Source organism: Electrophorus electricus, chromosome 16, assembly GCF_013358815.1.
Source record: "Electrophorus electricus isolate fEleEle1 chromosome 16, fEleEle1.pri, whole genome shotgun sequence".
NCBI lineage: Eukaryota > Metazoa > Chordata > Actinopteri > Gymnotiformes > Gymnotidae > Electrophorus > Electrophorus electricus.
Window position 1 is genome coordinate 5,978,859 of NC_049550.1, and position 16,592 is coordinate 5,995,450.

At 37.4% G+C, this 16,592-nt stretch overlaps 1 protein-coding gene across 9 annotated transcripts in view; it reads left to right on the top strand.

Moving 5' to 3' along the window:
• dmd (dystrophin) overlaps positions 1 to 16,592 on the top strand; it is a 112,330-nt gene that overhangs the window by 12,069 nt on the left and 83,669 nt on the right. For all 9 annotated transcript variants that reach the window (XR_004776987.1, XR_004776988.1, XM_035534638.1 and 6 more), the window contains exons 3-19: positions 2,715 to 2,807; positions 4,551 to 4,628; positions 4,927 to 5,019; positions 6,430 to 6,602; positions 6,822 to 6,940; positions 7,460 to 7,638; positions 7,970 to 8,104; positions 10,482 to 10,673; positions 12,008 to 12,189; positions 12,741 to 12,891; positions 13,316 to 13,435; positions 13,518 to 13,619; positions 13,858 to 13,965; positions 14,144 to 14,323; positions 14,486 to 14,652; positions 15,880 to 16,003; positions 16,145 to 16,232. Coding sequence is in view for 7 of the 9 variants with exons in the window: in XM_035534638.1 (XP_035390531.1) it covers positions 2,715 to 2,807; positions 4,551 to 4,628; positions 4,927 to 5,019; positions 6,430 to 6,602; positions 6,822 to 6,940; positions 7,460 to 7,638; positions 7,970 to 8,104; positions 10,482 to 10,673; positions 12,008 to 12,189; positions 12,741 to 12,891; positions 13,316 to 13,435; positions 13,518 to 13,619; positions 13,858 to 13,965; positions 14,144 to 14,323; positions 14,486 to 14,652; positions 15,880 to 16,003; positions 16,145 to 16,232 (2,284 nt within the window). In the remaining 2 variants the exon portion in view is untranslated. The remainder of the gene's footprint in view (positions 1 to 2,714; positions 2,808 to 4,550; positions 4,629 to 4,926; positions 5,020 to 6,429; positions 6,603 to 6,821; positions 6,941 to 7,459; positions 7,639 to 7,969; positions 8,105 to 10,481; positions 10,674 to 12,007; positions 12,190 to 12,740; positions 12,892 to 13,315; positions 13,436 to 13,517; positions 13,620 to 13,857; positions 13,966 to 14,143; positions 14,324 to 14,485; positions 14,653 to 15,879; positions 16,004 to 16,144; positions 16,233 to 16,592) is intronic.

Genomic DNA, 16,592 nt, shown 5'->3' on the forward strand with positions numbered 1-16,592 from the left:
CGTCATCCCCAGAATAATGATGTGAAACACCTGTTTTGTATTTCTCATTTAAGCTTTGTGTTTTAGCTGCAACATTGCGAAGTATTGTCTTTGTTTCCTTTAGCATACTGAGTGTTGTTATTGTGTTTACACTCTCCTTTTGTGATTACCTGCCTTTGTTTTTTGGGGTTTTTCCTTTTGTATTTGGTTGCCTTCTGGACTGTACTCTCTGGCTCTGTTTTTGGGCTGTTTTGGCTTCACTTCAGATGTCCCTTTCCTCGGTTAATCTTATGGTGTCTTTTTTGATCTTGGCCTGTTTTTTTACTACGTTTTTGGATTGTCTCTCCACCAACAAAGAGGTTAATTGGCTGATCTGCATTTGTCTGGCTCATCCTGCAGTGTTACAACAAAACAATACATATACTATACAAACAGCCAAAGTTTAGTAACCTTGTGACATTCAGTGCAATCAGGGTGGAATTGCACTCCATTTCATTGTCTGCAGACAAAATGACTAGCTGTGGTTGAGCTGTCTTAAGAAAATAAACAAATCTGAATCTATGAAAACCTAAGATGTCAAAACTGCATCTGGATAATCTTATGCATGATTTTCTTTCAGTGCCTGTATGAAAAACATTAAAAGGGTAGCTAGCTAAAAATTTGTCGTAGCAGTCACATGATGGAAAGAACATGGTGATGTGTCCTACCATGTGGGCAAATGAGTAATAATACATTTTTAGTTATCATGTATCTATTTTACAGTTATGAGACTTTTAAAACCATATCCATCTTGGTTTATGGCACACAACTGGCAACCCAAAAAAGGCCAGTTTTTATTTTACTCCATATGTAGAAAATATTGCTCTTGTATCAAAATTTGTAGGCATTGTTTAATTTTGTCACATCATTCTTATCTATCACTGGCCCTGATTTAGAGATGATCTTTGACTGTAGTATAAGGACCTAATTTTGTGCCAAATGTTTAAAAAAAAAATCCCCGAGCAAAATATTAATTATATTAATCAAAATGTTAAATACATACTGAAAAATGTATCTTAAATTAGAGCCCTGAAGGAGCCCATTATTCTACATTCTACTTTAAATGTCAACATTACTGTCACGGAACGCTCCTCCCTCAGAAGTCAATGGTACGGCCCGCCGCATGCAGGGGAACTCGCATGTGTCATTAATGTTAAATGTTAGTCTGTCTACGTAAACCCCTGTCAATGTATGCTCGCCGTTGGTCATGTTGAAATGTCTGTGTAGCTGTCATACCCGTTTGTATCGTCTTCCGTTGCGTGTGAGTTAGCCATGTTAAGTGTAGAGTTATGTTATTCGTAAATGTTATATGTGAGTGCCACTGTTAATGTCTACGTTGTATGTCAATAAACGTCACTGTCACCGTTGAGGGAGTCTGCGCGTTCTGTTCCACACTCTGCAGCACTCGGGCCAGCGTCACAATTACCTATCTACAATGCACATTAAGATCCCATTTCATGGGGTACACTTAAAACCATTAGCCATTTTGGCAGAAAAACCATCCATATAAGATAAACATTTAACATACATTGAGTGTCTTGTTTATTAGGTTCACCTACTGTGTAGTTACACTCGCTGGCCATTTTATCAGAAACACCAGGTGCAGTTGGTAGGCTAACAATTATAACATATCTGTTGGTCACAATTTATCTACCTCCATCAACATAGGACCATAGGACTGCTGACCGCACAAAATTCTTGTAGTGGACCACTTTCAGGACAGCAGTGACACTGTAGTATTGGCATGGTATCTGATTGTATTGGCATGGTATCTGATTGTATTGGCATGGTATCTGACAAGTATATTGGACACATCAGTGTTGCTTTTTACACAGTGTTCAAATACTGGTCACTTCATTACACACACTTGTTGCTACATCTTAATGGTGAGACTATGGCTCATCTTTTTCCATGCACATATTGCATAAGCCCTCCTGTATCCCTTCATCGGTGACCACAGAGCTGCTTTTGGCTGCATATTTCTGGGTGTTGGACCACTCTGTCTAACAGTGACCCCAGCAACACTGCTGTACCAGCACCATATTGGTGATCCTTGCTGTGTGTAACTGTTATGCGTGTATATAAGTCTCGTGTCTTATCACTGAGGTTGTCAGTGTTTGAAACAATAGCCTGCGTGCTATGTATTATTGCAAAGTGTCCTAATAAGCGTCTGTGTCAATGTGCCTCATCCCCACATCCTGCTTAAACCCTCCAAACGTCACAAGTAACAGCCTATCAGTCTTACACTATTTATTGGCATTATAGGGCCTCCTATAGTCTAGAGCTAGCTTTGCATCTGGCAGGATGTTAAACCAAAGCATGACACTCGCAAAGAAAACCCAAGGATAGCATCTATAAAACTTGCTACTGTGTGTTTTCTAATAATCACATCTGAAAATGATATTAGTATTGTAAGTAGTATCAGTATCAGTCATTATTAAACAGCTTTAGTAAAGTCTAAATCAGAATTTGTTCCATATGAATTTTACTGTTCCATATAAAACATACTTTTTATGTGTTGTTGACTAAACACCAAAACCGAAGGTTGTTTTTCTATCTTTTTCCTGTCATTTTGTTGGGGACTAAATTAGCTCTTTTTTAACCACCTCTTTAAAATGTTATGTTCACACATGGTATTTACAAAAATGATGTGACAAGAATACAGTGCCCCTATGTTCTATATCTTCATTCTTCAGGCAGAGAGAGTCCCTATTGATGACCTCTTCACAGATCTGTGTGATGGCCGTCGTCTTCTGGAGCTTTTGGAGGGCCTAGCTGGGCATGAACTGGTAAGTATTTTTGAAAGATGCAATGTACATAAAATACACATTGGAATGTAAACTTTATGCTTTGCAGTTTACCATATAACATAATAATTTATTCAATTGTTTGTATTCTGTTTATATTCATAATTGTGTCAAATTCTGACTGAAATTTTAGCCTCTGGTATCATCTTCAAAGCAATAAGTGAAAAGCTTTCAAAAAGCATAAAAAATGGAAGACATCAGAATATAACAAAGATATACAGAAAAAGTGAATGCATCCCTCTGCTATATCAATATGTCAGTATATTCAAAATTGTATATCACATCTAAGTTGGTAAATAGAATAATTTCTAAATTGGCAAATGGAATATTCTCTCTTATGAACAATTAAAAACAAATACTTTAGTGATCATTGAAAAGAAATTCACTACATCTGTTTCATATTAGCCTAACTGCATGAACATGGTTATATAATGACCTGTGAACACCAGCACTTCTTCAGTTTGGGTCCTATGGGCTGTGTTAATCTGCATGTCTGTGTCATGGCTCCATATGGAAAAGAAATTGAAAAATCTGATTATGAAATTTCAAAAAGATGGAAAAGGACAAAGGAAGATCAGTCATGAACTAAAAATCTGTCAAAACACAGTTACAACAGTAATTGCGAAGAATTGAGCAAGCTTTAGTACCACTAACCAGAGCCATAATGGCCATCCTCCTAAATAATGCCATGGACAGTGTGCTACTTGCTCAGTCTAGCTCTGAAAAACAGACAGGCATGTGGTTCAGACTTCCCACAGGGGTCATCTACAGAAATATGACTTTCTGTGACAGCTCAGACAGTGTGAAGGACATGGCATAAAATCAAGAAAAAAAGCTTTGCTCACTCTTCAGCATAAAACTGCAAGAATAAACTTTGCTTAATAACATAAAAATAAGCCTGCTAAATATTGCTGAATACAGTCTTTGGTCCGATGAAAATAAAAATTTGTTCAAAATTTATTCAAAATAAGTTGTTTGGCTCAGATGCGGTCCAGCATGTTTGGTGTGAACCTGGCCAAGACTGCTAAAGTGAATGTATAGTTCTGACAGAGAAGCAAGCAGAGGGGTGGGGGACTGTGATGATAAGGGGCAGCGTGAAGGCAAAAGGTGTTAGGGAGCTGGTAACATGAATTCCCGTGGATATGCCAGTATACTGTCTGACAAAATGAATACCAGTCTGCAGAAGCTTGGCAGAATAGGAATATTCCAGCATGATGACCGAAAACACACTGCCAAGATAATGCAACCGTTTCTAAAGAATAAAATATACTATTTTTAATATAGTAAATCTAAACTACTCCTTTAAAAATTACACAAGAGCAAATACTGTACTGTTCAACAGAGAAGTAATAAAATGACTGTAAGGCGATGCCATTTTTTAATCATTTGACATTTAAGCACAGGCGTGTACTCAGTTCAGTTATATTCTGTAAATAAAGATCCACATCCAGTTCAGAAGATACATTTTTATTACATATTTTTTATTTTTCCGGAATTCTTTTTTTTTTATGAATTATGGGTTTTATGTAGTTTAAATCCTAAAAATTAGTCTTTTAGCATGTTATAAATGTAGCAAATATTGTTCATCTCACAGTGTATAAGCTGTATAAAAATTCTAGCTCTTGCGCCAAGCTTAAATCTGCAAAAAGGAATTGGTACTATATGCTTTTTAGAGCACATATATGAAATGTATGTTATATATGTATATATGCTCTGTACCTCCAGGTGAAAGAGCGTGGGTTCACCAGAGTGCACTCACTCAATAATGTCAACAGAGCACTCCATGTCCTTCAGAAGAACAATGTGAGTCATGACATGGTTGTTTCATGGGCATTCCCAGACAAATTCATGATGAAATTCCATGAAACTATAAAATTATGTTTTAGCCAAATAACAGCAAGACCACAAATTTATAAGAATGCTACTGCTTTAAACTTCCCTACCTACTGGCTTTCCAGTTAACATTGTAGAATACCCCATAGACTACCATTGCTACTTTGCTTATATAGTAAACCTAATTGGAGAAAGGATGAATTGGTATTTTGGCTTTCTCTTTGATCTTTGAAAAAGTGTTGTTTAAAGTTCTCTGCCCTACTTGCAGGTTGAGCTGGTGAATATCGGAGGAGCTGACATTGTTGATGGGAATCATAAATTGACTTTGGGACTCATCTGGAGCATTATTCTCCACTGGCAGGTAAGGTAGCATGTTGCATCCATTATCTCTGATGTACCACAAAGGGGAATTCCAGCCTTATATATTTTCTCATGAATCTCTTATTCATAGGATACGTATTGTGTCACAAGTAATTGGCATGTGCATTAGGTGTAGGCATTAAAAAAACCATTTCCATTTGTAATTTTATCTTCACAGTATAGGAACATGAGTAAGGGACTTTGGTGTATCATCACATATTTATAACCCCATGAAACACAAGTAATAGATGACCACTTAAGAGCTCCAGAACTCTTAATGGACATCTGTTTCTGTACTTCTGTTCACTATGAATCATAGCAATTTTTAGGTGTGTGCTGGTAAAAGCTTTGGAGGAGAAAACAATGATGAAGATCCTTTTATTAGCAACATAAAAAATCCGTCCTTTTTTCCCCACTTCATTTTTGCATTTTTGCTCTTCTTTAACAATTCAGGAGAAAGCTTCATGAGTTTAAAGCAATTGCAATTACACTATTCAAAATGCAGAATGTCCACCCTTAATAAAACAACTTCTCACTGGTGTATTGACTTGATGTAAAAGCACCATGTGCAGTGTATCAAATGGATCCTTGGGTATTGAGAAAGGTGCTATATAATTTTAGATAATAATAATAATAATAATAATAAGTCTTATTTAGTCTTTACTACCTGCAGGCACCACTAGCTCCATGGCTGTTGACCTTTTCCATGCTTACAAACCTTTATTTTATCTGTTTAATCCACTGAATGAGACAGACCACCGCTGAGGTTTTTACAAGTCCTGTTGAGACTGCATGTAAAACTGCTAGTGAGTGGAAGTTCACACTTGAATCTGCATATCTCATTTTACTGGACTTGTAGCAGAGGACTGTGAGCTGAATATGGCTTTGCACTTATTTATGTTCCTTGTTGACAGCAAAATTACAATATTATTGCCTTCTCAATTGTAAGCATATGCAAAGTAGGCATATGCTTTATCTGTGACAGCTGAGGCTTCTTCTGTGTCTCTTGGAATCTCAAAAATTCCAGAAATCTAATAAAACTGCAAATTCTCAGGAATTAGTACTGTGTGAACAGTAATTTACTGCCTTTCAAATACAATGAATGTGTCCAAGGTTCTACAGTGATATTTTATTTTGCAATTTTGTTGCAGTTTGTGTGCAGATGAACAAATGTTAATGAGAAAGCATTTCATTTTGCAAAATGAAAATAATACTTTGTCTGCTTTTAAATGTGCATTTATCTAAGTATAACTTGTAGTTAATAGTATAATGTGATATCACCTTACTTTCTTGAGCACATTCTGAAAATGATATATTTGATTACTTAAATCAGGAATCAGGAATATTATTGATCATATTTCTATTATTATTTCTATTATTATTATTTCACATGTTTTTTCTCCACATATAGGTGAAGGATGTGATGAAGGATGTGATGGCAGACCTAAAGCAAACCAACAGTGAAAAGATTCTGTTGAGCTGGGTTAGGCAATCCACGAAGAACTACCCACAGGTCAATGTTGTGAACTTCTCTAGTAGCTGGGAAGATGGCCTGGCTTTCAATGCTCTTGTGCATAGCCACAGGTTAGTGGCTTTGTTGGTGATTTTGGAGTATATAGTCACTGAAATGACTTGTGTATTAGTGAAATATTGTAATAGTGACTTTTTTCACTTACGTATATTATTATGAATTGTATAATGCATCATCTTAGAGTTTCATAAAAAAGACCCAACAAAATATATATGTTTTATTAGTGTTATTATTTTTATATTATCTAAATGTATTTCTATATATTTATTAAGGCCAGAGCTATTTGATTGGGCTGTGGTGGAAAAGCTGGATAAGCCTACTGACAGGTTGGAGCATGCATTCTCTGTTGCTGAAAGACATTTGGGCATTGAACGACTGCTCGACCCCGAGGGTATGATCTAGTCTCAAATAAACATTCTAATATATAATTCTAGTTGGTTTTCTATACTAACGGTGATCTACAGAATCCTCTAAAACCTTTGGAACACTCAACTGATATAATAAAAAATAGTTTTATTGTGCTATCATGCAAACATACAAACCAACATAAAAAAACCCATTTAATTACATTTTTATAATTTGATAATGAATACTCATAAGAAGTAAACTGACACCATACTTAATATTTCCACATTCCTCAGCATCCTCGGTCTTTGCTTCCAGTTTCCTACCGGGTGTTCATTGTGATTTGGGTCAAGAGACTGGGATGATTATTGCAAAATAATGAGATTCTGTGCTCACTGAGGCATTTTGGAGTGAATCTTGGAGAAGGCTTTGGGGCCCTGTTCTCCTGCAACAGCCAATAAAGACTTCCTTTTAGATACCAGCTTATGCAGCTAGATCAGTGTATCTTGACGACTTCTGCTGCCTTCAGTTGCTCTTCATGTCAAGCTCTTTTCTCATTCTGCAGATGTGGCGACTGCTCATCCAGATAAGAAGTCCATCATTATGTACATCACCTCCCTGTTTCAAGTCCTGCCCCATGGTGTGAGCATGGAGGCCATCCAGGAGGTTGAGACTCTCCCTCGCGCTTTGGCTGCTAAGGACGAAACCGTCCACCTTCGAACACAGCAGCGTTTCTCCCACCAGGTTTGCTTCCCTGCTTAACGTTGGTTTCCATGCTGATCATGGGTTTTCTTCTCCAGAGGTTTTGAGTCAGCAAGAATAAAATTAGAAAAGTTGTCATCCTTAGGTCTGTGAGTACAGTCTAACAGCTGACACGGTCACCTAAGGAAGCAACCTGGTGACTTTCTCTTTCTGATTTAATCTTTCTCACCCCGCCATAAAACAATGCTTCTCCCCACTGCTGTGTGTGTTGCTTATTCTTGCCTCTGTATTCAATGGTTTCTCATTCCTCTCTTCTCCAATTACATGGCTTTTGTTTTAGACCTCCCTTTGATTTTCTCTATCTTGTTCTCAGATCACTGTCAGTGTGTCTCAGACTGAGGTCCGCAGCCCTTCTCCCTCCAGTAAGCCGCGCTACAAAAGCTACGCATTCACTCAGGCTGCATATGTCAGCTCTCCTGAACAGAAAAGAAAGCTCCCTATCACACAGGTTTGTCTCTTCAAGGTCCCATGCATGTCTGCCTCAACACAAGTTTTATTGTGCATGCAAATTGTTTTTTGTACCTGGTAAAAATACTAAACAGTGAATACTAAACAGCCCTATTGCAATGTAATCAGAGAAGCATTAATAATTTAACATAACACTTCAATACAACCCATGACTAAAAGAATTGCTATGGTTCAAACAATGAAGGGAGAGGGCAGGAAACTTGCTGTCCAATCACACAGACCTATGAATTCGAGGTGATGCTAGTGTTCATGGCAACGGTAGCACTGGCAGTGCACAGCCTGTAGCAGTATACTCATTGACCTTGGTTTTTTATTCCTGGCTACAGTCAGGATGTGTAATGTCAAGCTGAGTGGCTGCACCATGGCTGGATTTCTATCTATGCAAACTCCCATCATGCCAGCATTACTCTTGGCCAGTCACTGCTGTCTGAGAATGAGATCGTAATGGCAGCTGCTGCAGAGTTACTGACATTTCCCCTGTATGGCCCAACCCATCTCACATGAGCTCCAGTTTACAAATCAGATGCTCCAACTGGTCATTACATAGTCAAACAGCTGTTTCTCTTCAATGGCCAATCCTTCTATCAGTGGTCTGTTAAGTATTTTAATTTTTTTATTTGAATTCATTCCTTGTTAGAACTCAAGGTCTTTATAAACTTAAAATCAGAACATCAGACATCAGAACATCAGACATCAGAACATCAGAAAAAGTCAGTAACCAAATATTTAAGAATTTCTGTATAACTAATTCAGAACACAGCATTAATAAATATATAAATTGTTTGTTTATGGAGGGGAGGGGTGTGTGTAGGGGGGCAGCTCAACATCTGGAATCTAGGGTTAGAGTTAGGGGGCAGGATTAGCTTTAGGGTTAGGGTTATGGTTCAGAAATCTCTGCCTATGTAACATCATTCATGAGAGCATGAGTCCTGGAATTGCTTTAAATGCAATTAACTACATTAAATACTTTTTATTAGAGCATCATCCCTATGTTCATTTTTGTGTAACTTTTTGCCTGACACATACTATGATTTGCCAGAAATTCCTGTTCCATTTTCCAGTGTCAGGAAAGGCAAAGCCATGCCCAGTGTTTCGTATGAATTCTGTCATTCTCTACACTTTTTTTGGCAAAGCCTGATAATGAGACTACTTATTTGTAAGTTGTGTGAGAAATGTTTCTAAAAAATATGCATTATAGTTATGTAACTCTTTTTATGGGTGTATAATTATAGGTGAGCAATTTGTCATAGTGCAGCCTAAAAATGTTGGAATTTCTCTCATCGGTGTAAGCTTTAGGAATTATTTCTGGGTTGATGTAAGAGCTTCTTATCTGTTCCAACCTCCCCAGCCTAAAACATTTTGCTTCCAAACTGTATGTGAACCCTTTACTCTTAGGAGCTTGGGCACTGGAGCTTCACACAGCTACTTATCTTCACAGAACATCTCTGCTTAACAAGCCCTCTTTCACATCCTGCTTGTAGTCTCTTTCCTTCCTACTTCCCTTGTTTTATCAATGGACTTTTAAAAACTTTTTTAACTTAAAAATATAAAACTAATTTTGTGCTACCACTCATGTATCTCAGTCCTGTAGCTCAACTAGTAGAGATGAAAGTGCATGGTTCTAGTAACACCATTATGCAATTATGTAAAACTTTACATTTACATTTTCCAATTTTTTCAAGTATTTATTGAAGTTTATTCAAGTATTTCAGTCCTGTAGCTCACCTAGTAGAGATGAAAGTACATGGTGCTAATAACACCAAGGTTTTGGGTTTGTATACTAATTATATATATATATATATATATATATATATATATATATATATACACACACACACACACACACACACACACACACACACACACACACACTGATAAATGTATAAATGTGAGTGGCCCTGGATATGTAAGTATGTAAAACTCTTTCACAAATTTTACATTTAAATATTTTCATTTCTCTGAGAATGTTCATTTAATTTTAAGGAACCTGTCCAGTTTAGTGTTGGAAAGACTGTTTACAGTTGGTCTTGGAGCATTACTTTCATCTGTTGCGCCAGACCCTATGTCAACAGCCTAGCTAAGTGTTTATATTTCATCAATTAAATCAGTCCCTCGACCCTTCCCAGCCTCTTCATTCCACCCTGATCGTATCTCTTCAATTACATGCTCACCCAAAGTCATGCAGAAATTTCGCAAAGACAACAGCAACAAAAAAGACCTCTGAAGTGTTCTTTATAGAAAGCATCAAATTTTCTTAGTTAATGACTATTAGTGAATATTAAAGTAGCCCATAAAGAAACTCTGAGATAATTAACATAATCCTTCATTGGTAACCCAACTCTCTGTTCTTCCTACAGGCTCCAGAAAGGCCAGAAGATATGTGGCCCTCCCTGAGTCCTCTCCCCCATGGCTCCAACCAGCTGGAGAGTTACCAAAGAGCTCTGGAAGAGGTGTTGACCTGGCTTCTGTCTGCTGAGGATGGCCTGCAGGCTCAGCTGCCCATCTCCTCTATTGTGGAAGAAGTGAAGGAGCAGTTTCACGCTCATGAGGTAATTTGTAACATGTATAAGCGTGGTCCAGGTGTAATATAATGATATTGAGGATTAAAGTTGAAATACTTGACCTTCATCACAGACCAATATTCCTTAGAATATAATGTGCAGATATTTTTTAACATGCATGTTTTATTGCATGTACTTGTTACATAAGAGAACTAGATTGTCTGTTCTGATTCTGTCATGGTGACAAGGTCTTGCGGGTGTTAGTTTCAAGGCACTTTGTTAGTGGGCATTTTACTGACCTCTGTTGGACAGAGTGCATAACATAAGCCAGCATGTTTTTGGCAGCAAGTGTCTAGTCAATGTATGTAGGTGAAATGTAATATTTTTCACGTACTATCTTGCCCAATAGGTGCAGAGAGAATATTGGTGTGATTCTGGCCTGCTGTTTTTAGCACAAATCATCAATCTGTATACCTTGTATATAATATCTCAAAGGTTCAATTCAGTTTAGTTATTTATATAGTACATTTTACAGTGAACACTAGCTTAGTGGAGCTTCACAGACGTCGGTGTCCAGACACATAATGGAAAAGTAAAATCTGAGGCAGTGGTAGCCTAGAGGGTAGGACTTTGAGCTATCAATCAGAAGGTTGTGCCATGCAGTCACTGTTGGGCTCTTGAGCAAAGCCCTTAACCCTCTTGGCTCCAAGGGTGCTATCCAAAGGCTGACCCTGTGCTCTGACCCCAGCTTCCAAAGATATGTGAAGTGAAGAATTTAATTGTATTGTACATGTGTATATGACAAAACCCTCTGGGTGGCGCCTGACCGACAGGTGGCAAGTAAACATGACAAAAATACACCTAAGTATGGTCAAAATAAATTGTAGCAATATAATAATGAACAGCGAAAATATGTATCTGGTACAAATATTAAAACTGTTAAATGCGAAAGGTATAGGGAAAATGTCTAAGAAACCCAAGTATAAGGAAAGTCTAAGAAATTATATTTCTTTTATTATTTTAAAATGTGAATCGGCAAGTACTTGAGGAGGTGATAACTTGTAGGAGATGATAGCAGAGTCCTAAGTTGTGATGTTAGGAGAAGAATCCAAGTATGATTATATCATCTTTATCCTTAAACAAATGCTGACATTTATCCTTGAACAAATGATGTCATGTTTTAAGTGAATAAGGCAGTTCTGGTAATGTTAGATATTTGTATATTAAAAACACAAAACATCTGTGCTTAAAGTGATATTCATGTTTACAAATACAAGTGTCTTTTATAAACCTTTGGGTTAATGCTTACTTTTCACCAGTATATGCGTGTAATGTGTATTTTGAATGTGTGTTTGTGTGTATGTGACAACCCTTAACTCTAGGGTTACATGGTTGAGTTGACCTCTCATCAGGGCAGTGTGGGTAGAGTGCTAAAGGCAGGCAGTATCCTGCTGTCTGAAGGCCAGCTGTCTGAGGAAGAGGAGAGTGAAATTCAGGAGCAGATGAATCTGCTAAATGCTCGGTGGGAACATCTACGAGTGGCCAGTATGGAACGACAAAGCAGGTAACCGGAGTTCCAAAGTCAGTCTAACATTATATTTGAGGTTGGTTGGTTATTTATTCTTTTGTTGTTTGCTTTTGGCTTTCAATGTTGCATAGCAGTGTTTACTCAGATGTGAGGGGAAATACATCTCATATCAAACTATCCATTGAAATAGGTATGCCACCTAAAAGCTAAGCAGCAGCTAATGAACCTCATATAAAATTTTAGAATTTTGTATCCGTACGAAATACTTACGAACTGTTACTAAAGGAATTTGGGATAAGTACTTAATGTGTGATAAAAGCACAATTTCTGAAAGTTTGAAGAATAAACATGAATAATAATGTGGAAAGAAAGTCTGATAAATGTACTATACCATATTGTTGAGTATATCTTAGACCTTCCCAAGTTTGTAAAAAATGTAGTACTGCGGAAATGCCATCCTATGCCACTAACTCACACAAGCTAAAGAAAATGAAATGAATTTCTCATATTTTAAGTAGTATCATCTCTATGATTGGAAACTATATGAAATCATCAACTAAACTTTCCCTTTGCTAACTTTACTTTAGGCTTCATGAAGTTTTAATGGACCTGCAGAATCAGCAGCTGACACAACTCAGCACCTGGCTGGATGTTACTGAAGCTCGAATCAAACGGATGGGTGCCCAACCCTTAGGCCCTGAACTCGAGGATGTGAAACATCTAATTGAAGAGCATAAAGTATGTTGTTGTTGTTGGCAGTGTTCATATTTTAACACTATAACTCAGATTATATTGGTAGTAGGTCTGAATCACTACTTGGGCTTATACTAGACAATGTACTATCATGCTTGCATGTACACTTCTTGATAGCACCTTGGTGCTGTGGTTCTAATGGTGCTAAATTGTTGAAATGACTGGATTAGAAGGGACTGTTTTTAAAAACATATGTTTCGTGTTCTCTGGCAGTATAGTAAAGTATAGTATAGCATAGTATAGTGGAGTTATAACCAAAACATAGCAATTAGTGGCCACAAAATATGACATATTAAATCACGATCATCTGTGGCAACACATTGTCACAAAGACTTACCAGCTTGCATCCTTATTTCAATAGAAATATTTAACAAATCTTGAAACCCGTAATCATCTGCTGCCTTTAAAGCTGTTGCAAGAGGATCTTGAGATGGAACAAGTACACGTGAACTCCCTGACCCACATGGTGGTGGTAGTGGATGAGAATAGTGGGGACAGTGCCACTGCGGCACTGGAGGAAAAACTACAGGCAAGTATCCATATTTCTTAATTCCATGCTGTTCACAAATTGTGTGTAACCCCCTCTTATTTTATGTGTGTTCATGACATAGAACCTTGGGGAGCGGTGGGCAGCCATCTGCAAGTGGACAGAGGAGCGCTGGATCCTCCTTCAGCAAATCATAATGATTTGGCAACATTTCATTGAGGAACAGGTACAGAGAAGAAGTGAAGCATTCACAAGTAACGTAATGTAGTCCATTTATTTTATTGTTTTGTTGGTGGTTTTTGTAAATGAGATCAGCTCCCATGTTGCAGAGAGCATGTCATCAACTCCCTCAGAGTATGAAATAATGTAATCTTTCCTAAATATAAAATCTCTTCACCCTCAAAAATGATTGCAGTCTTTATATTCTAACTGAGGTTCCCATATAACTGGTTGTCATTTTTCAGCACCTGTTTGATTCCTGGCTAACACAGAAAGAGCAATTGGTTCTTTCCATCCAAAGCAGTGGTACCACTGATCAGAATGAAGTGGCTGCCAACCTCAGAAAGCTTGCTGTAAGTGCTCATACACAGAAAAACTCAATGTCATTATTGCATATATATAATTTGGTTATGTCTGATCAGATCATCTGATACATATGATCTGACTATTGTTCCATATATTTTTAGTATGTACAAATAAACAGTAGAAGTGAGAATGGTTCCAGTGCCAAATATTCATTGTGTTTTACAGATTCTGAAAGCAGAGCTTGAGTTAAAAAGGCAGACCATGGACAAGCTCTGCTCTCTTGTTCAAGAGCTGTTGTCGAATGTTAAGAACAAAGAAGCAGCCGGGAGACTGGAAGCAAGGTTGGAGAAGTTCGCTCAGCGGTGGGACAAACTGATGCAGTCACTCCAGCTCACCAACACCAAGGTGAAGTGCTGTTCCATATTTTGAAATGGAAACTCTAAACACACTTTCTCAACCTCTCTCCCTGTCTCTGCCCTATGGTTAACTCTCATTTCAGGTCTGGCTTCATTGTGTTATTCCACATTTGTACACACAGAGAAACACTTACCTTTTTGTTCCATTTAGTTTTCCTCCACCGTTACTACATCACAGTCAGAAGTTGTACATACGACTGTGGAAACCAAAGTCACCACACATCAGAAGAAGATGGTAAAGCACACTAAGGAAGGGCTGACCACTCCTCCACCTCAGAAGAAGCGGCAGATTGTTGTTGACTCTGAGCTTCGGAAAAGGTTAGCTGCTCTTTCACCTTTTTGCTCTGCAAGATTGCATGAAGATATATTTACTGTATATATCAAAATCAAGGACAGAATTTTTTGTCTTTGTGTTATAAAAGTGGGCCTGAAACACTTATGCAGACTTAATTAGATGTTTAAAACTAAAGTTAAAAATAAAAATGTTCCCCTTGTATATTCCCAGACTGCTGCTTAAGATGCCTAAAGGTATACCAGTCAGCATATTTCCTTCCTGTTGTGTCAGCAAATAAAAACAGAAACAGATTCCTATTTTTAGCTGTGATATTTTTAGAAGGATCATGTTGACCAGCTGCAATGGATTGGCTCCCTGTCTAAGGCTGGTTCCTGACTCGCACCCTGTGCTTTCAGGTTGGGCTCCAGCTCCATGACTTGAATTAAGCGGTTTAGAAGATGAATTAATGAATGTTTGCCAGAATTGCCTTAAACGTGAACATATTAAGCAAAGACATCACTTTTCAAACTCAGTTCAATTTAGGAAGTAGGGTACTCATAAAGTCATCTATCTAGTCTTCTCACACTATGCTCAGAGCAATTTACATTTTGAATTGGGCACTAGACTGAGAACATGATTAAAAATGATTAAAAATCCCTTTCTTATACTTACAATTAATGTACAAGACACAGTCCCATAGTATTACTGCATCTTAAACATTTAGTGAATCAGAGCTGTTCACACAAGCAGTCCCAGGAATAGCAATGCATTTAAACCACAGGAAACATTTGATGGAGGTTACTACAGTTGAAGGGGGTTCCACCAGTTAGTAAGCACACAGGTTCACATATTTTTCCCAGCCTGAACTGTGAATGTCTGAATGAAGAGGTGTTTGCGTGTTTGGCAATTTAGGTTATTGTGATGATCAGGCCACATTTTAAGGAAAAGTTCATAAATCTGGATTATTTAAAATTATTCATTAACTTTTTTCCCGCACCTGTATTTGAAGGGTTTATGAATTATTTAAGTGGTCACTGTGCAAGTGGTTACAGTGCATAGACCATTATGATGTTTTTGGCATGTAAGGTCCTGGCTGGTTTCACTGATTTTAATTAATATAGTTATTTGTGCCATTTGAAGAATGTTTAGAGGAATGTGAAGAATATTTACCTTTTTACCTGAGAAATGACTCCAGCAGAGGTAACAACCCACAGGTTAAATGTAAAGTAAAAAGGGTTCCAGCTGCTCAGTCCCTCATTTATTTCTAACAGGTTTGATGTGGATTTCACTGAGATTCATAGTTTCATGACACGTTCAGAGGCCATCTTGCAAAGTCCTGAATTCTCCATTTCACGCAAAGAAGGCAGTGTGGCAGACCTGTATGAGAAAGTTCTGGTAAGACCATTGAGCATAATAGTTACAGATATAATAATTACAGACAGGGAATGAAAATATTGTAATATTCATTTTAACTGAAACAAAAACATGAAATTGTATAGCACTGAACCATGTTACACTCTTTCATCCATTTTGTAGGCAATTGATAGAGAGAAGCCCGACAAGCTCAGGAAGCTGCAGGAAGCAACACGCTCAGCACAGGCACTTGTAGATCAGCTCACAAGCGGTAACGGTTCTTTTATTAATTCTTTTCATTTTCTATTTTGAATTTTAATCTTTAGAGATTTTTGATGCTTGTCATGTAAAGTGTTTAGTTATGCCAGTGCAACTTTGTGGAAAATCTATAAGTAGTGACTGGAAACTGCCATTTTGCTTTTTAAAATTATCAATAAATTACCAATTAATGTTAATTTATTGATCATGGAAATTAATGGTAATTTATTGATATTGATTTTTTTTCTTATTCACGATTTGGATAATTCACCTTGCAAATGACATATCCATATTTTGTTTCCTTTGTGTTCCTCAAAACTTGCATAGAAAACTGATCAGATATTTGTTTCAATGGTCAAATCAGTTGCTTTCA